Genomic DNA, 18,901 nt, shown 5'->3' with positions numbered 1-18,901 from the left:
GGCACACACAAAGTGTGTGAGAAAATTTTTGGGAATTGTTATTGACACTTCAAAATTTTCATTCTACACTCCAAAGTTTCTATATTTAGTTAGAAAAATACAGAGCGTAAAATGAGATTTTTGGAGTGCTAATAATACTTCTCAACTTTTTTATTTTTGTTTTTTAAATAGAATGAGAGAAAAGGGGAGTGATAGAAAACGTGAGAGTGAGAAGTTTTTTTTTTATTTTTTTTATATAATTAGATATATGTTAGGATTACATGTAGATGACGTTTTGAAAAAAAAAACAGCAAAATTTGTTTGTGTGAAATTACATTTCTGCCTCATATTTCTTATTCATGTTTTGTTTTAATTAGAGGATTAAATTGATAATTTTATTAGATTTTGGTTGATAATGACTATTTTATTAAGGGATGTGCTATCCACACACCCATTTTTACTTCTCACACACCCTTTGTTAATTACTGTTCGTTGATCTTCTTTAATTCATCCGATCCGACGGTTGAAAATTAAAAATGTGTGAGAGAAGTAAAAAATGATGTGTGGATATCATATATTTTTTATTAATTAGTAGAGATTATTTATCGTTTGTTTTTTTTAAACAAAAAAATAAATAATTAAATAAAGAAAGCCAATTAACGGGCGCGAAGCTTGTGGGCGAGGTAGAGGGAAAAAACGGAGGATAACGATACGGAAAAAGGAAAGTTGACGGTTAAGATGTCCAACTCCTACTTGATCCGACGGTTCGCATCCCAAATTTAATCTCGTTTTTTATCATCTCTCTTTCTCTCTTTCTCTCTCTACTGTGTTCCTAAAGTTCCGACCTTTTGTCTCAGAGGGGCATTGGGAGAGCTCAAGAATTTCTCTTTTTTTATCGGATAGGGAGAGTTATGAAACATGCATACATGAACTTTTGAATTTGTAATTTCTAGGGTTTTTCTGGGATGTCGTCGGTCGAGTATTTACGTCCAACAATCCACAATAGGTTTTGCCTGAATTTGAATTCTAATGCTTATCATTGCCGCCATGGATTGGGATTCCTCCGCAGTCGATCGAGGGGTTTCAACCAGGAACCGAGGCGGTGCGTTTCGAACGCGGCGGTGTTTCCTCCGGTCACGTTGCACGGACAGGGTGGCAGAGCTGTGAGAGTTTCCGAGAGGTTCGGCGGCCTCTGGAGGAACCACGGAGGGTTTCGAAAGGTTCGGGTTTCGGCGAGCGGTCAGGACACCGATTCCGGGGAGAAGAGCGAGGCGAAGCCGACTGAGGGCCAGGCTGTGAACAATAACCCGCCAAGTTCGAGCTCGCCGGCTTCAAATCGGCGGCGAGAGAGTCGAAAGAAAGAGAATTGGTGGTGGTCGAAAGGAGGGAAATGGCGGTGGCAGCCGATAGTTCAGGCACAAGAAATTGGAATCTTGCTGTTACAATTGGGTATTGTAATTTTCGTCATGCGGTTGCTCCGGCCCGGAATTCCGTTACCTGGGTCGGAGCCGAGGACGCCCACCACGTTCGTTAGCGTGCCGTACAGTGATTTTCTGAGCAAGATTAATAGTAACCAGGTGCACAAGGTTGAGGTTGATGGGGTTCATGTTATGTTTAAGTTGAAGTCTGAGCAGGGTGAGCAAGAAAGTGAAGTGAGTGGTGGTGGGGCGAGCAAGTTTCAGGAATCGGAGGCTTTGGTAAGAAGCGTGGCTCCGACAAAGAGGGTGGTTTACACGACGACAAGGCCAACTGATATCAAGACGCCGTATGAGAAAATGCTTGAGAATGAGGTGGAGTTCGGGTCACCGGATAAACGGTCAGGCGGATTCTTGAACTCTGCAATGGTGAGTTTTTGGTTGTTTGATGCTGTTTAGTTATGCTGCTGTAAACAATTATCTTGACAAAAACAAGCAAAGATCAATTCTTGTCGACTAAGTAGTCGGGTTTGGAACTTAACCACATATGCTAATACATACAAATTATATTAGATTTGTATGTGTAGAAGGACTGAATACGAGTATTATGATAATCTCAGTGTATGAACTATATACTAACATGCAACCCCTTATGTTTTAACATGTGTTTCTATTCATAAGACGTTTTCTTTTCTGTTCACGGGTATGTATTTTGATAGAAGTTAAAGATGTTGTATGGAAGAAGTTTTAATCAGTTGACTTGGCTTTGGTCCTTGCAGATAGCTTTGTTTTATGCTGCTGTGCTTGCAGGGCTTCTCCACAGGTTCCCTGTTAACTTTACTCAGGTGCGAGCCAGTGCTATTTTCTTTCAACCCTTTGTCTCTTTCTTTTTGTTCTTTTAAGCATGTGCTATATGGTTCTCATTGAGTACATTCTTATGTACAGCAAACAGCCGGTCAGATTAGGAACAGGAAATCTGGCGGCTCTGCTGGTGCTAAAGCATCCGAACAAGGGGAAGCAATAACCTTTGCTGATGTTGCTGGCGTTGATGAGGCCAAAGCGGAGCTAGAAGAAATTGTGGTACGTTGGATACTCCTCAGTTTACTTTGATATCACCAAATGAATCATCAGAGTCTTTTAGAGGATCCTAAAAGGTGTCCTACTGTTTCTGAATTTTTATTCCATTTTTATTTATGCCCATGTTTTCTGGCCAGGAATTTCTTCGGAATCCAGACAAGTATATACGACTTGGTGCTCGTCCTCCACGTGGAGTTCTCCTGGTGAGTTACCAAAAGACTAATTAATCAATGATGAATTAGACCTCGAAAACCAGGGAGTGGGAAGTTAATGGTCTCAATTCAAATGTTTAGCATTTATGGTTAACTTGATAAGCCAACTATGGTATGCCTTTCCCGGACTCCCATGCCACGTATTTTTTGGCACGGAGGCAGGACAGATAGGGAATTGACACCGGTTGTAGATAGGGTAACATAGAGCGCTACTGCTCACTTAGGAGTACTTTCTGTAGTATCCTTTTGACACTTGATTTGCTATTGGTCGACTGTTAGGGTGTATTGTATCAATGACCAGATATATCTTTGCACCTGGAGAATCATATAGTTTTACCCTTGAATGGTCCCATTCACTGGTTGTAATTCGGTACATTACTGGAGGATTTGTGGAAGAGGGCTTTGTTCTCTGTTTGTGTAATAACTAGTAAGCATGGCTTGTTTATCTTACAGGTGGGTCTTCCTGGGACAGGTAAGACTCTTCTTGCCAAGGCTGTGGCTGGGGAAGCTGATGTGCCCTTTATAAGTTGCTCTGCTAGTGAGTTTGTAGAGTTGTATGTTGGCATGGGTGCCTCTCGTGTAAGGGATCTATTTGCACGGGCAAAAAAGGAGTCACCATCCATAATATTTATTGATGAGGTATGAATATGGACAATGTAATTCTGTTGTGTAACTATCTTGATTCTTGACCTATATAGTTTTAGTGGATTAGTTAATATTTCTTCTTTTGCACAGATAGATGCTGTGGCAAAAAGCCGTGATGGAAAATTCCGTATTGTCAGCAATGATGAGCGAGAACAAACCTTGAATCAGTTGCTCACTGTAAGCTTTTTTCTGCCACTTAGTTTTGAGCATCTGGGTGACTTTGGCTACATGTCACTGACATTCATATGTACGAATTCAAATGCAGGAGATGGATGGATTTGACAGCAACTCTGCGGTTATTGTTCTTGGAGCAACTAATCGCGCCGATGTCTTAGACCCAGCACTTCGTCGACCAGGGAGATTTGATCGTGTGGTTATGGTTTGTAGTCCTTCTCTAGTATCTTTCTGAGTTTTAAATGATATGAAAACAAGTTTCACATGGAAACAATTTATTCCTCATAAGTATGTATATATGTATTTTTTTACGAATGTACATAATGTTATATCACATTAAAGCCTGTCTTTTCTCGTTAGGTGGAAACACCAGATAGGAGAGGAAGAGAAGAGATTCTAAAGGTGCATGCTACCAAAAAAGAACTTCCTTTGGCAAAAGATGTCTACCTTGGTGACATTGCTTCTATGACCACTGGCTTTACTGGGTATGTGTTATTATTTGCTCAATTTTCAGTGTGTTTAAAGTCAGCAATGAACAGTAAATAATTAAACAATTGAAGAAAAAGTCATGTTTGTGACCAGTAGATTGGGAATGACATTTCTGATATATATCCTGCAGGGCAGATCTCGCAAATTTGGTGAATGAAGCTGCTTTATTGGCTGGAAGACAAAGCAAGTTGGTTGTGGAAAAAATTGATTTTATTCAAGCTGTGGAGAGATTAATAGCTGTAAGTCTCTCTCCCCTTGTTCCACATACTCAAGTATCAGTTAAACCTATTTCCCTGAATTATGATTGGAAACTGTAATAAATCATATTTCGTTATTTTAGTAGTTTCTCAATTTTCTCTCTTTCGTATGTTCTATTAGAATTTTTTGACATGGTCAATGTTGTTGGTCTCTTAGGGTATTGTTTATATTTGTACAACCCTTAGTCCACTTGGTTTTTGTCCTGATCTTCTGTAGTGTCTGTACTTTTTTTTTTTTTGAACAAACAATCTTATCTACGCTAAGGGGGTGGGGGAGTAGGCTAAGCCTCACAATGGGCTTGCAGTAATGTGGTTCAAATTCGCCTTTGGCGAGAGTCAAACCTAAGACCTCTCACTTATAAGTGAAGAGGAATACCACTAGTCTATATTGTTTGTACTTGTATGGAATGACCCGAGATCCCCATTTCCTTGTTCACCTCTCACAGACCCTGCGTAAAGCGGGAGCTTTGTGCACTGGGTACGACCTTTTTTTTTTATTATTTATTTTAAGATTATGCTTCTTGATATACAATCTTGCAACACATTTCTTACCACCCTGTGCGAGTCACTCAATGAAAACATTTTTAAAAGAAATGTGTTAGTTTTTTATTAATTAGTAGAGAAACTAAGCCGAAGTACTTGTTATAGGGTATAGAAAAGAAGACTGCCAAGTTGCAGGGAAGTGAGAAGGCTGTAGTTGCACGACATGAAGCTGGTCATGCAGTAGTGGGGACTGCTGTTGCAAGCCTTCTTCCTGGACAGCCACGTGTTGAGGTGAATTTTTTAGAGATTACTGAAAATAGTTCTTATTTATATTACTAATGAACGGATAAGAATAAAGTAACTTGGAAATGTAATACGAGAAATTGTGAATAATTCAAGTCCTGCTCATGCAGTAGCTCATTTATTAACTTTCAATTTGCATGGATATACCAATTGCTGTGTCTTTGTGTTATCAGAAATTGAGCATATTGCCAAGATCAGGAGGGGCGTTGGGCTTCACTTATATTCCTCCAACAACGGAAGATAGATATTTACTCTTCATTGATGAGTTGCGTGGACGTTTGGTTACACTTCTTGGAGGACGTGCAGCAGAAGAATTTGTATATTCAGGTCGTGTCTCAACGGGTGCACTTGATGATATACGACGAGCAACTGACATGGCATACAAAGCAGTAGCTGAGTATGGTCTCAATCACAACATTGGCCCTGTGTCTATAGCAACACTTTCTGCTGGTGGAATGGATGAGTCTGGAGGAGGTGCTCTTTGGGGAAGGGATCAGGTCCTGTGCATTTTTATTTTTATTTTGTTTTTTTTTTAAAATAAATTTATTGCTGTTAATACTGACCCTAGAATGATAACAACAGGGGCATCTTGTTGATCTTGTTCAAGGAGAGGTTAAAGCTTTGCTACAATCTGCTTTGGATATAGCTCTTTCGGTTGTACGTGCTAATCCTACTGTTTTGGAGGGTCTTGGTGCTCAGTTGGAAGGTGATATTTTGTTTCTTTGATATTATCATATTGTTCCCTATGTTCTGTGGTTTTATATAATTTGAAGCTTTTTGCTATTTTGTTATATGCACTGGTACTTTTGCGGTAGCGCCAAATTGGTAGAAACTAGCATGATACAAATTTCCCGGGAGCTTTTCTTGCAAATAAAAGTAGGTGGGAAAAAAAATTATAATAAGAGTGGCTATTGATGAAATGAAGTCCTGTTTCAGTTTAGTCTTTTGGCCTTTTGGACATCTAGCCATGTGGAAGTTAGTGGTAATCTCTCATAATCACTTGCAAATTTGTCGTACTGCAACTTATATACTGCAGTTACTATGGGCCTCGTCAATCAAAGATGCAAGTTCATAGTTGTATTTGTTAGATTTTCCTGGTTTTATGAATCTGTTGAGCTTAAGGGAATCTCATATACAATAGTATGCTCATATTACTGGCAAATCTTTAGCTTAGGGTGCGGACTTTTTGCGGTTATCATGGTATTCTGATAGTGTTTTCTTCTTCAGAAAAAGAAAAGGTAGAAGGCGAAGAGCTACAAAAGTGGTTAAAATTGGTGGTTGCACCAACGGAACTTTCAATCTTCATTAGTGGCAAGCAAGAGTCTCTTCCCTCATTGCAGACCATCTCTGGTTAATAACCTGGTTATACTTCTTCTCCTCGGTGTGAAATATGGAGTAGCTTACTGCTCTTTGTGCCATTATCCCGTCAGTGAATTCATCCTCGTTATTGGCTGCTGATCCCACTGGCAACTTGTGTGTATTTTGGGTCATTTTTTAATGAGTGAGCACGCTCTTTGTTTGGACACACTATTTACCAGCCCAAGTTTGCCAACCTAAGAGCAGGGAAAGAAGTCGGAGAATAGTACCTGTACAAGCCTTCTCAAGTGTGTCAGTCACCATATTAACTTCAGCACAACCGGGTTGGTATCTGAAACTGTTGTACATTGCCTGTTAATTACACATGATCTGTCGTGTCTGCAATTGTAATTGTTCATGAGTTGCATACGATAAATATTATACGAAATATATAATATTCTCCATATATTGGTTCAAAATGTTCAGATGAATGGTGTGCATGTCGTATTTTTGGTTTTGGGATGGCATCGTTAGGAGAAGTGAACTACTAGATGACGGTGTTGATAATTTATCTTTGTCACTTACTGACATTGTTGCCGGAAAAATGATCAAATTTGACCAGCTTAATTTATGTTACGCATGGGGGTAAAGCTAGCCAACATTCACCTCTTCCAGACCCTGCGTAAAACGGGAGCCTTGTGCACTAGGTACCACCTTTTATGTGGATAGAGGATGGTTTGTCCTAAGCCTGAACTCCGGTGGTGAGAAGCTGTGGTCGACGGCGTCAGGTCTTCCCATTGGCCAGTTTTGGCATCAGGGTATGCCAAAGTGGATTAGAAATCCGAATACCGCAGGCATATAGTTTGACTTGTTGGTGTTTTCTGTTTTCGATCATTGTTTCACCCTTGGGGTTACGAAGTCTCCACCGGTTCCGATCTGTAGTCGGAGGAATTCCAGAGACGAGGGGGGAAGTCCTTGTGCTCGTATCTCAAGCCAATACGCATTTCTCTTGTAGAATAGTTGAGCTAAGGGTAGAAAACCCAACAAATTTAAAACATCTTCTAATTTTTGGATATTATCGAGTCTGTAAATCTTTATGCCTTGATATTATGGAGTGCAAAAATATCAGCGTCCCTTTCTGAAAGCAACGCAGGAGTTTGGTGTTTAGGGTTTTGGCCGAAGGAAGAAGAGAAACATCTTAACCTGCTGAAGGACCACTGTCCCCATATCTTTCTGTAAAATTTTCAGTGTCCTATTCATTCACTTGTAACTTCAACTTTTTCTCCACTACGAAACCACTTTATGTTTATTGTTTAGTGACAATTATGTGTTGGTCAAATTTGATGATTCAATCCACGGGAACCCAAATGCCAACTAATTTACTTCAGGGATAATTTATGATGATAAATATTCGGTTTCTTTTGCCTGTAAAAAGTCATATCACAATTTGATATATGTGCGTGAATGTTTCTTTCAATATTTAAATAAATAATTTATATTTTTTAAATAAAGAGAAATGACTATTTATATATAGGTAGACAAAATGTTCGTCTATAAGCAATACAATGTTAATTGGGTCACAACAAAAGTAACATGAACCAAAACGGTCAAAACATAAGTAATGGGGACTTTTTTTTTTCTTTTTTTTTTTTTTTTAGCTTTAGATATTTAAAAAGGAAAAATATTGTGTCCTTGTAGAGAGGAAAGGGAAGTAGCAACAAGAATCGTCTCAATATGCGGTTTGTTGAAGACTATAAATGCTTGAGTTCACTAGCGTGAATAAGTAGGTTTTCTACTAATGGTTATTTGATAAATTCTTTATGCATCAATGGTTGAGAGTTATCTGCGATGATACATTAATGATTAACGAGCGTAATGTTAATAAGTGGTGGAGAACAAGAGTAGCCGCTAGATAATGAACAATCTTACATAAAAAATGAGAGATGCGTGTTTACTCATTCATATTTATTTTTATTAAAAGTTGATGTTTAATTGATTTTTTTTATTTTTTTGTAACACTACTTTTTTCTACACGTTTTCGTAGAGCCCACTCCACGATGAATTTTAACGATCAGAGTTGTCAATCTTTTAGAAGATCATTAATAGACTGTTTTGCAAAAAATTAAACAAATCCAAAATTATTAATACATTAGTTTGTGTTAAAGAAGATGGAAGAATAAGATTCTACCAAAAAAAAAATTAAAAAAAAAAACCTAAACTCTTAATCCAACGGTCATATGATTTTAGATTTTGATGATTTTTAGTAGACCTAATCTTTTAGGAAAGACCTGAAAGATAAACTGTTTTCATCGTTGAAATACAGTACAAAATGAACCCTACAAAAATGTGTATAAAAAAAAGGAAAACTAATGAAAAAGGCTTGAAAACTTTGAGTTTTACCGATAAGGACAAAATAAAGATTAAAGTGAATAGTATCAGGATTGACTTTTTAGTATAAAAATATGATTTTTCATTAAAGTGAACAATATCAGCAAGTTTTCGTTAAAGTTCTCATAAAAAAAATCTATTCCCATATATATTACATATATTACTAATGCGGACGTAGCACGTTTGACGGCTTTTGCATCACAATGGCATATTTTATGCATAATTAGCAAGTTGCTTAATACGTAATGACAATCTAAACTGTATTAGCTACTCTTTTTATGTTTGGACTTTGGAGGCAAATATTCTTCATAATAACATGCAGAACTTACAAGTTTTGTTGTTCAAGTTTGACACATTTTCTTCTTCAACCATTGTGATTTTAGTTTCGACAATATTAGTCTAGTAATTTTGTTTGCTTAGCAATCAAGTCCCATAAATAGATCCAACATAACTAAGAAAAATATATACGAAATTGCTTATATTTTGGATTCGTTGCAAACGTTTGGAGAGACAAAATCACCGAGTGATCTTGTGAGTTGTGTGTTTCAATGAAATCTATGATTCTAATATGATAGCTAGTAAACCAAATTTTAAAATTCCATACGAAGTAAAGATTTAATGCCACTAAATAACAGGTAATGTATATTGATTTTCATTGATGAGAATATTATAGAATGTGTCTGATTCAATTTAATATGTTTTGTACTATATTTTATAATGTTAGCATGAAAGAGGTGATAGAAAATCTTGCTTTGACAAAGTTTCGTAGGAAATTTAATGGAAAGAGCTTAAAAACTTTAACGATAAGGATAAAATAAATAGTAAAATAAATAGTATCAGGTTTGACTTTTTAATGTAAAAATATGATTTTTCGTTAGAATGAATAGTTACGTGAGCTTTTCGTTAAAACTCTTAAATTTCTTTAGCATTTTTCCTAAATTAATAGGTAATATGAATTAATTTTTCATCGAGTTAAGAGAGTATAGAAAATATCTGACTGGTAAAATCATTTGGAGCCACGTAAGTGTTCGCCTTCTGGTTGCCTTTTGGAGCACACACGAGGACGTTGCTTTTTAACTCCCTATAAAATGCTACAACGTAATCCTAGGCAGGTGCTCAGATTGTCTTTGAAATTTTCCGTAGTGAGAGAACAAGATAAGACTGTGAGAAGCCTCCTTCTTCTACCAGCCCCAGGTTCCAGGTTCTTCCTTTCTCTCTCTTCTTTCGCTCTCTTCAAAACCCAACATTTTCACTCTCATTTTGATCCTTTTAGCTCACTTGGGTTGGTCTTAATTTTCTTTTTGGTTGCCTAGAAAGTTTAAGGTGCTTGTGGAATGAACCCAAAATCTCAAACTTATTATGATTTTGGTTTCCTGGGAATTTTTCATGTTCTGACATGGATGTGAAATTGTGAATAAAAATAGGAAATTGGTTTTATAAAATTATTTTCTGTTTTTTGGTTAGATTTGTTATTTTTCATGTGATATGATGTTTTGGAGACATGAACTGATAAGATTGCGGTGAAAGTTTCATAAAATAACATGCCTTTGGATTGATCTTGTTCTGCTTTCTTATAAATTTGATATCTTGATAAAGATTGCTTGGTAGGATGAGGAGAGATTACCTACCTTTGGATATTTACCAATTACCATGATCCTAGGATTAAAATTTTTTGCATCGAATCTGTTGGCTGAGGGCGAGCCTTGGTGCAACGGAAAGTTGCTTCCTTTGTGACCAAAAAGGTCATGGGTTTAAGTCGTGAAAATAGCCTCTTTACAAAAGCAAGGGTAATGCTGTGTAATATAGACGTTCCTCCCCTGACCCTCGTAAAATGGGAGCCTTGGTGAATATGTTGGCTGTAAATTCTATATGCATCTAGGTAGTTTTTAGTTGCTCGTGGATTGAATTTTGATGTCCCAATTGTTTGCTCAATTCAGATATGGCATCGGTGCATAGTGCCCTGACATCGGTTGTGTGCAAGAATGGCAGTCATTCTTCTGCAGCAAAGTTCCCGACGACTACCTTCTTGCCCGGGTTTGATGCAGTTGGGCGTCTTTCAAGTCCGTTTAAGAAGGAAGTGTGCCTTAGTTCCCCGAGCTCAGGTGCTAAAGCTACACTAACCTTTGATCCCCCAGCAACCAATTCTGAGAAACCCAAACTACCAAGGCATACAGTTGATCCCGCTTCTCCAGATTTTCTGCCTCTTCCATCTTTCGAACAATGTTTTCCCAAGAGCACAAAAGAACACATGTATGTCTCATTCTCTTCTCCCATTGCTCCACTTGATTTTTTTTGTGCGTCTTGAAATGTCTAACTTGTTAAATCTTTCGTGAATCATAAGGTACACATGTTATTTGATTTGTGGTGTACTGATGTGTGATTTGCCCGGCAGGGAAGTTGTTCATGAAGAAACTGGTCATGTGCTAAAAGTTCCCTTTCGACGAGTCCACCTGGCTGGGGATGAACCTCCATTTGACAACTATGATACCAGTGGTCCACAAAACATTAGCCCGCGTGTTGGTAAGCACCAACATCTGTTTTATTGGTAGTCTTCTTCACCCCTCGAACTGAAACATTTGATTGAAAATTGTTATATAATGTTCAATTTGGATCGATAACGTGGTTTCCACTAAAATGTCTTTCAATTCTTGTGTTTTGGGCTTAAATGAGATTTCTTTATTCATTTACTTGGTTGAAATTGATAAATAGGACTCCCTGAACTGCGGAAAGATTGGATTGAGAGGCGAGACAAATTAGGTGCACCAAGATACACTCAGATGTACTATGCTAAGCAGGGAATTATAACTGAGGAGATGTTGTACTGTGCCACTCGTGAGAAGCTTGATCCAGAGTTTGTGAGATCAGAAGTAGCTCGTGGGCGGGCAATTATCCCTTCCAATAAGAAACACTTGGAACTGGAGCCAATGATTGTCGGAAGAAAATTTTTGGTCAAAGTTAATGCAAACATTGGAAATTCTGCTGTTGCCAGCTCTATCGAAGAGGAAGTTTACAAGGTCCAATGGGCGACTATGTGGGGTGCTGACACTGTTATGGACCTCTCTACAGGACGCCACATCCATGAGACCCGTGAATGGATCCTGCGTAACTCTCCTGTGCCAGTAGGGACCGTACCCATTTATCAAGCGCTTGAAAAAGTGGACGGAATTGCAGAAAACCTTAACTGGGAAGTGTTCAGAGAAACTCTTATTGAACAAGCCGAGCAGGGTGTAGATTACTTCACCATCCATGCTGGGGTTCTACTACGGTACATCCCACTAACAGCAAAGCGTATGACTGGTATTGTTTCACGAGGAGGATCCATTCATGCAAAGTGGTGCTTAGCTTATCACAAAGAGAATTTCGCTTACGAGCACTGGGATGACATACTTGACATCTGCAATCAATATGATGTGGCCCTGTCAATTGGTGACGGGCTGAGACCTGGTTCCATTTATGATGCCAACGACACTGCACAGTTCGCAGAACTCTTAACTCAGGGCGAACTGACCCGTAGGGCATGGGAAAAGGATGTTCAGGTCATGAATGAAGGACCTGGACATGTTCCAATGCATAAAATTCCTGAAAACATGAAAAAACAGCTTGAATGGTGTAACGAAGCGCCTTTCTACACTCTTGGTCCTCTAACAACTGATATTGCTCCAGGATATGATCACATCACCTCTGCCATTGGTGCTGCCAACATTGGGGCTCTAGGCACCGCCCTTCTCTGTTATGTAACCCCAAAAGAGCACCTTGGGTTGCCAAACCGTGATGATGTGAAGGCTGGAGTTATAGCATATAAGATAGCTGCTCATGCCGCTGATCTAGCCAAAGGTCACCCATATGCTCAAGCCTGGGATGATGCACTGAGCAAGGCAAGATTTGAGTTCCGGTGGATGGACCAGTTCGCCTTGTCACTAGACCCTATGACTGCCATGTCATTCCATGATGAAACCCTGCCAGCTGATGGTGCCAAGGTGGCCCATTTTTGCTCTATGTGCGGTCCAAAGTTCTGTTCTATGAAGATAACGGAGGACGTGAGGAAGTACGCTGAAGAGCATGGTTACGGGAGTGCTGAGGAAGCTGTGATTCGTGGAATGGATGCTATGAGTGCTGAGTTTCTTGCTGCCAAGAAAACTGTCAGTGGAGAACAACATGGTGAAGTTGGAGGGGAAATTTACTTGCCAGAAAGTTATGTAAAAGCCGCAGAGAGGTCCGCAGAAAGGTGAAGGTCAGTAAATGTTTTTATTTAAGCCGCATTCATTGATGAGTCGGTTTGAAGAAGAAACTTACTATTGTGCATTCTACTATCTTCGTTTAGCAAATAGACAGCTCAAATCTATGCTGTTCTAATTTATTTTTTTTCCTTTTGTTTTACAATGGGAACAGTTGCAGGTCCGCGTAAATAACCAGAATCAGTTTGACGACTCTGGAGGCTTTCGTGCTTGATTGGCTTGTGCACAACGGAGGTCTTAGGTTTTCATTTTCATGCTATGACATTATCCTTTCGACATTATCCTTTTCTTGCTTGAGCTTGTGTTTCTTCGTAATAAAATGCTTTCTGTTCATATTACATCGATGTGTTTATATTTTTAGTTTTTAGCATCATATTGACATAAAGGACGCACCAGGGGTGCCTGTATCTGCTCCAGCACTGGCCTCGTGGTTAGTATGTGAGCAGGTCGGGCTGAGATAGTCCCTTTGAACCTGAACAGGTTAATGCCTGCGTAGGGAGTGTGCATCTCTTTTTCCTGTTTCTGTGCTTGCACAGGGAAGGAGAGCCTTCGTCCACGGTTCAGGCTAGCTGATGGGCATCATTGCCGGTCCGATCAGTCTGCACGGCTGGGAGTATCTGCGTGGCAATTCTATGGTACAAACCGGAAACTAATGCTTATAACTCACCAGCTTCACTACATAGCATCACACTGAACATTATCATTTTGTTCTCTTGTCTTTTGCAACTGGTTTCGTCCTCAAAACTCATTTTTCGAGCTCGGAGCTGGTAAAAATGGAAAGGTATGCACACAATTAAGTGCAAAAACATGCACAAATCTCGGTTCATTTTGCTCCGAATTTGTACTTTCTAAAACTGTAACCACTCGAGCATCACTCGAGGCTGTATTTCTAAATCTTGAAGAAAAATGACTCGAGTCTTTCATGCGTTAGAAAAGGGTTAGTTTCCCGAATTTCCTGCTAACAAATTCGGAGAACTGATTAGATACATTGTATTGAATTTCATCTGCAAATTTTACAACAAATAAAAAAATGACTTGGTTGCAATCCTAACAAGGCATGGATAGTTGATCACCCCGTTGGGGATGAACTGAAATGAATCCTCCTTATAGGTTAATCTAGGGGATGCAAAGTGGTTACAAAAACAGTTCGTCTGTCGCCTCACTCGGCCGCATCAGAACTCTCATCTGCCGCTGTCCCTGCAATCCGAAATCGAAAAATGAAAACGGATCAACGAAAGGAAATTCCAAGAAAACATCCTATAAAACTGAAACTTGCAAAAATCCCTAATCCTTCCTGCACATCCTGACTCAAGCAAGAATCAACAAATATGACTTTGAAAAAAGGAAAACCACATTGCCCCCTACCCCAGAGGTCCTGGATTCGATTCTCCCCTCTGCTAAAATCGCATTCCCTCCAGCACCTAAGTCCTATATTCGATTTCCCCCTAAGCTCACTATAGAATCGACAAATATGAGTTTGATAAATAAACAACCACATTGCACCCTGTCCCCGAGTGTCTATGTTCATTTTCTCCCTCCCTAATATCACTTGTTAGGAACAGAAAAAACACATTGCCCTGCAAACTTTTATCCTCCATGTTCCAAGTTCGGAACCCAATTACTGTAAGGAAAACTAAAGAAAAGTAAAAAAAAACCTTTAGTTTTAATGAAAAATGACAAATAAAGAGATAATGAATCGTAAGTGTGATTTTTCGTTAAAAGTGAATAGTAACGAAAGTGTTTTATTAAAACGTAAATATGCATACATATGTTCTCAAGCTCAATTCAAAATTTTCAACAAATTCACCAATCCAAAAAACTAGTTGTACAAATGCACATAAACTAAACAAACCCAAATCAAATCATACCAAACTGGCTTCAAAAAATGGCATAAAAACTTAACCTTGAACGTCAACTCCTCCGTCTTCTTCCAGCTCTGCACCCTCTTCGTCGTCCTCCGTCTCTCCATCGTAATCAACCCCATACCTCGCATTCAGATAATCCACTGTCTCCGGCGTCATGATCAACTTATCGGCATTCAAAATATCGAACAGATTCAAAGTCCTCGGCGTCAGCATCTTCAAAGTCCCAATATTTCTGCTCGAAAGCCTCACATTGTTCGCCACCTCCGTCACCAGAAACGTCGTCTTCTCCTTCGGGTCCAAACCCCACCTCCTCATCGCCGCAATAAACTCCGTCGTCTTCGGCTTCTCAAGCTTCTCAAACTCGTCACTGAAATCCTCCACCACGATTGTGTTCTCCGCCGCGCTCGCCACCGCCGTCGAAATCGCGAGCCGTTTCTCCTTTCGATTGATCTTGATGCTCCAATCCCTGGGCTTGGGTCCGAACACGACCCCTCCGCCGGGCCTGAGCGGGGTGCGGGTCGAACCCTGACGGGCACGACCCGTCTTCTTCTGCGGGTAGGGTTTTCTCCCTCCTCCGCTGACCTCCGCGCGGGTGAGGGTGGATGCTGTGCCGCGGCGCTTGTTCTGGAGATCAGTGATGATGGCGCGGTGGACGACGGCACGAGCGGTATCCGGTAGCGCGGACTTGAGGTCGAGGAAGGTCTCGCCGACCTTATCTCCGGTGAAGGAGAGGACTGGGAGGGTGGCGAGCTCAGCGGAGACGATGAGGGGTTTGGGGGTTTTGAGAGAATTGGTGGGTGCGAGGACTGAGAAGGGTTTGTGGGACGAGGAGGGGAGGAAGATTGAGGAGGTGAAAAAGGAGAGCGATATGGGCGCTGCGGAGGTCGCCATTGTTGGAGAGCTGGAGCTCGAGTGATAGAGTTTGCAACTGTGAGTGATGGTGTTCAAATTTGTTATCCACTACCACAGCGCCCGCTGCCTATCCGTGCCAGGCGCGTTTTTGTATAAACGACATGTCTTGTGGTTTTGCCCATAAGGTTATCCGACGTTGCGTTTTTCATCTACTTCGCCACTTTGCAGTTCGGTTTTTGCATAGCCAACGCCCAACCGCAACAATGCTACTTTAACTTTAACTTGAAGTAGAGATCTCTCGACTAAAAGTTTGTGACCATTGGTTGTTTAACTCATCAAAATGTGCAGTTATGGTTCTTTTTGTCAATTCCGATAGAACTTCTGTGCTGAATCAAGAGGCAAATATAGAAATTCAAGTGAGACATTTGTAGCAATGTCCCTCAACTTTAACCCAATTGGAGAAATAGTCTCACTTTCAACCCAATTAGAGCAATTGTCCCTCAACTCTCATCTAATTGTAACAATAATCCTTACAACATAACTCATTTTGATCAAAGTCTGGCGGAATTGACGAAAAAAAGATCATATTTGTACGTTTTAATGAGTTAAAGAGCTAGTGATCATAGATTTTTAGTTGGGGGACTATTGCTTACTTGAGTTAAAAGGTTATGCACCATTTTCTCTTGTTCGAATTATCCATTCTGTTACTCAGAATCATAAAATTACCTGAAGAAAATGAAAAAGTTTGTAGCACAGAAAAAAGATGCATTTACTCGGTCAAGCTTGGATGAGATTGCTGAAAAATTTGTTCTTGAAGAACCCAACAAGGAAAAATGGACACCCTTTTCTGTGCTCTTCAAACCCCATCATAATGCACTCACTGGAAACTATGACATAAATGTACTAATTGCTATTTTAGAAGACAAGGGGAAGAATGTGGTTTGGCACGATCGGCGTAACGGCGCGTCTTCAATTGATCTAGACAGGCCTGGAGATGCTGGTTTGATGGGCGTTCTGCTTAACGATCCAGTTAGAATGATTGCCGGGTTTGGAAAAGTAGGCATTGGGTTACGTTGAGGAAGATTGACGGGTTTGGTACAATTTGGATAGTGATCTTTTTGGTCCTGAGGCTTTTGAAGACACTGAAAAAGGTTAAGAGAATTCTTGGATTACATCATTGGACATGGTGGAGAAGTTTTGCTTGTTATGAATAATACATAGTGATTTTCTTTTACTTGAATCAAATAATCTGATAGGATGTTCAAATGACTGTATATAAACTCTGCTTGTAACAAACTTAAGTTACAATCAACTGATAGAAGAAACAGTTTCGTTTTGTTTTTCCTTTTCGGTTTGTTCCCCTTGTGCGTGTATTGTGTTTCGGTGCTTAAGATTATTGAGGAGACATCAGAATTAATAGGATGATGTATTGGGTGGTAAGGATGCTACTAAATGATTTCAGTCCTTGCATTTCTGGTCTTGAAGGGGCTTCTGTCGGTTAATCTCTAGTAAACATCTGTATACTGATTAGAAATGATTGAGTTTGGTTTCGTATGAACGTGTATCATGTGCTTGACATAGTGATAAGATATAATTTGCACGATATTGAGTGTATCTAATCAAGAAATTGAGTTCAAGTAGGCTAATCTGTATCATTTGATAAGATATAATTTGAGCGATATTGTGTGTATTGATTTCAAGTTGTCACTAATCAGTTTGGTTTGATGGTTGACTGATGATACGTCTGAAAGGAAAAGTTCGGATGGATTGATTGTGAGTTTTGCAAGTTTTGTTGACTAGTTTCTTGCTCTGTAGAAAACAAAACTCATAGTTTTGGATCTTAAGGGACAATTTGTTAACATTTCGTTTTTAGCTTTTATTTTTCGGTTAGAGATAGAGGTGAAATACATGGGAGAAGGGCGGATACAGAAGATTGGTGTATGGGATGTGGGAGAAACGTATATGGAATGGTACACAAAATAGTGAAAACAATTTTAAGTTTTCACTTTCAAGTTTTCATTTCATACATCTCTTTCATTTTCCTTCCCTCCACCCACCGTCCATCCTTTTTTGTACCCTTGTCCCCATACTTCCCGTCTATCTCTTGCACACACAACGAAAACTAAAACTAAAACGAAATGGTTATCAAACTGGCCTCTTAAGATAATTTGTTTAATGAAGAAAAGTTGTTGATCTAGAGAGCTAGTGCATGTTACGCCATGATTTCGATGGGAGAAACGCATATGGAATGGTAAGAAAATAGTGAAAAGAATTTTAAGTTTTCACTTTCAAGTTTTCATTTCATACATCTCATTCATTTTCCTTCCCTCCACCTATCGCCCACCCTTTTTCGTCCCCTTTTCCCCCATATACTTCCAGTCTATCTCTTGCACAAACAACGAAAACTAAAACTAAAACGAAATGGTTATCAAACTGGCCCCATAAGATAGTTTGTTTAATGAAGAAAAGTTGTTGATCTAGAGAGCTAGTGCATGTTATGCTATGATTTCGATGGGGTTTTAAAAACTTGAGTGGTATTTATATATCCTTCATACTATCTTAAGTCATTGAAACCTCTGTCTACTCTCTAAAGTAAGTGCCGCACGACCATCTATTTACCCTAATATCTTATGACAGACGGCTTGCTTTAGAGATTCTAACAATGATCAAAAGCACCTATCAAGCATTATCCCCCACAAAAGCACCTAACTAGCAGGATGCTTGCTGGTGTCTTCTTCCCTACGTCTTATAAGATATCCTTTTCGCCTTTCGCTTTCTTCGTGAACGATCAACTTTTTCGGACTATTTTTCCTCGGTTCTTTCAATTAATGTTTTCCATTGTCTCTCAACAGTCACCACCACTGCTATAAGCAGTAGATTTGTAGAGTATACGAACTGAGGAAACTTAAATTGTAAGCAGTAAATTCTTCTGGATGGCCTAAAAAGCTCTATTTATGTGTGTGTTGTGTGAATGTTCCAACACAATGGTCTCAGGGATAAAGTCATCAGCAGTGAAAAAAATTTCTTATCCCGAGAAAGATTTCCATTTCCATCTTTCTCACTTATCATGTGACTAATCAGGTGAACGGGGGCACGTAGAAGACTCGTGCGAATGATGACACAGAGTCTATGCTGAAAATTACAGGTGTGAACAATGCCGATGTGCTACTAATTTCACTTTCCGTCCATTCTATTTGTTTTTTGTACTTTGTTGATTTTAGGGGTCAGTGT

General features: G+C 39.4%; 3 protein-coding genes and 1 pseudogene across 5 annotated transcripts; 3 read left to right on the top strand and 1 right to left on the bottom strand.

Annotated features, from left to right (window-relative positions):
- The first annotated feature begins 784 nt into the window (after nt 1-784).
- On the top strand, nt 785-6,809 carry LOC126615986 (ATP-dependent zinc metalloprotease FTSH 9, chloroplastic-like). The gene is made up of 13 exons (XM_050283939.1): nt 785-1,823; nt 2,174-2,239; nt 2,340-2,474; nt 2,609-2,674; nt 3,137-3,322; nt 3,419-3,505; nt 3,594-3,707; nt 3,863-3,987; nt 4,122-4,230; nt 4,897-5,022; nt 5,208-5,531; nt 5,617-5,740; nt 6,262-6,809. Exons 1-13 carry the CDS (start codon nt 945-947, stop codon nt 6,387-6,389), a joined length of 2,469 nt encoding a protein of 822 aa, XP_050139896.1. The 5' UTR covers nt 785-944; the 3' UTR covers nt 6,390-6,809.
- A 2,964-nt stretch (nt 6,810-9,773) lies between these two features.
- On the top strand, nt 9,774-13,291 carry LOC126615987 (phosphomethylpyrimidine synthase, chloroplastic). 3 transcript variants are annotated; one of them, XM_050283941.1, is made up of 5 exons: nt 9,774-9,919; nt 10,656-10,968; nt 11,111-11,238; nt 11,428-12,949; nt 13,108-13,291. In XM_050283941.1, exons 2-4 carry the CDS (start codon nt 10,658-10,660, stop codon nt 12,945-12,947), a joined length of 1,959 nt encoding a protein of 652 aa, XP_050139898.1. In that variant the 5' UTR covers nt 9,774-9,919; nt 10,656-10,657; the 3' UTR covers nt 12,948-12,949; nt 13,108-13,291. The 3 variants fall into 3 exon arrangements, with proteins under 3 accessions (XP_050139898.1, XP_050139897.1, XP_050139899.1); XM_050283940.1 differs by having other exon boundaries at nt 9,792-9,912; XM_050283942.1 differs by having other exon boundaries at nt 9,827-10,041.
- Nucleotides 13,292-13,849: 558 nt separating this feature from the next.
- Nucleotides 13,850-15,831, bottom strand: LOC126615992 (50S ribosomal protein L4, chloroplastic-like). Its single transcript, XM_050283949.1, has 2 exons — nt 14,857-15,831; nt 13,850-14,150 (listed from the first exon to the last, which is right to left on the bottom strand). Exons 1-2 carry the CDS (start codon nt 15,707-15,709, stop codon nt 14,113-14,115), a joined length of 891 nt encoding a protein of 296 aa, XP_050139906.1. The 5' UTR covers nt 15,710-15,831; the 3' UTR covers nt 13,850-14,112.
- A 91-nt stretch (nt 15,832-15,922) lies between these two features.
- On the top strand, nt 15,923-17,082 carry LOC126616011 (josephin-like protein; annotated as a pseudogene).
- Nucleotides 17,083-18,901: the final 1,819 nt, after the last annotated feature.

The sequence above is a fragment of the Malus sylvestris genome, chromosome 3 (assembly GCF_916048215.2).
Source record: "Malus sylvestris chromosome 3, drMalSylv7.2, whole genome shotgun sequence".
In the NCBI taxonomy this organism is placed as follows: Eukaryota; Viridiplantae; Streptophyta; class Magnoliopsida; order Rosales; family Rosaceae; genus Malus; species Malus sylvestris.
This window is presented reverse-complemented; position numbering and strand designations above follow the sequence as displayed.

Bases quoted from the DNA above. Each gene is read 5' to 3' on its own strand.
- LOC126615986 (XM_050283939.1), top strand. From the start codon at position 945: ATGTCGTCGGTCGAGTATTTACGTCCAACAATCCACAATAGGTTTTGC. The intron at 4,231-4,896 runs GTAAGTCTCTCT...TACTTGTTATAG, and splicing joins CTGTGGAGAGATTAATAGCT to GGTATAGAAAAGAAGACTGC. The intron at 5,532-5,616 runs GTCCTGTGCATT...TGATAACAACAG, and splicing joins CTCTTTGGGGAAGGGATCAG to GGGCATCTTGTTGATCTTGT.
- LOC126615987 (XM_050283940.1), top strand. From the start codon at position 9,807: ATGCTACAACGTAATCCTAGGCAGGTGCTCAGATTGTCTTTGAAATTT. The intron at 9,913-10,655 runs GTTCCAGGTTCT...TGCTCAATTCAG, and splicing joins CCTTCTTCTACCAGCCCCAG to ATATGGCATCGGTGCATAGT. The intron at 11,239-11,427 runs GTAAGCACCAAC...ATTGATAAATAG, and splicing joins AAACATTAGCCCGCGTGTTG to GACTCCCTGAACTGCGGAAA.
- LOC126615992 (XM_050283949.1), bottom strand. From the start codon at position 15,709: ATGGCGACCTCCGCAGCGCCCATATCGCTCTCCTTTTTCACCTCCTCA. The intron at 14,151-14,856 runs GTTAAGTTTTTA...TTCGGATTGCAG, and splicing joins CGGAGGAGTTGACGTTCAAG to GGACAGCGGCAGATGAGAGT.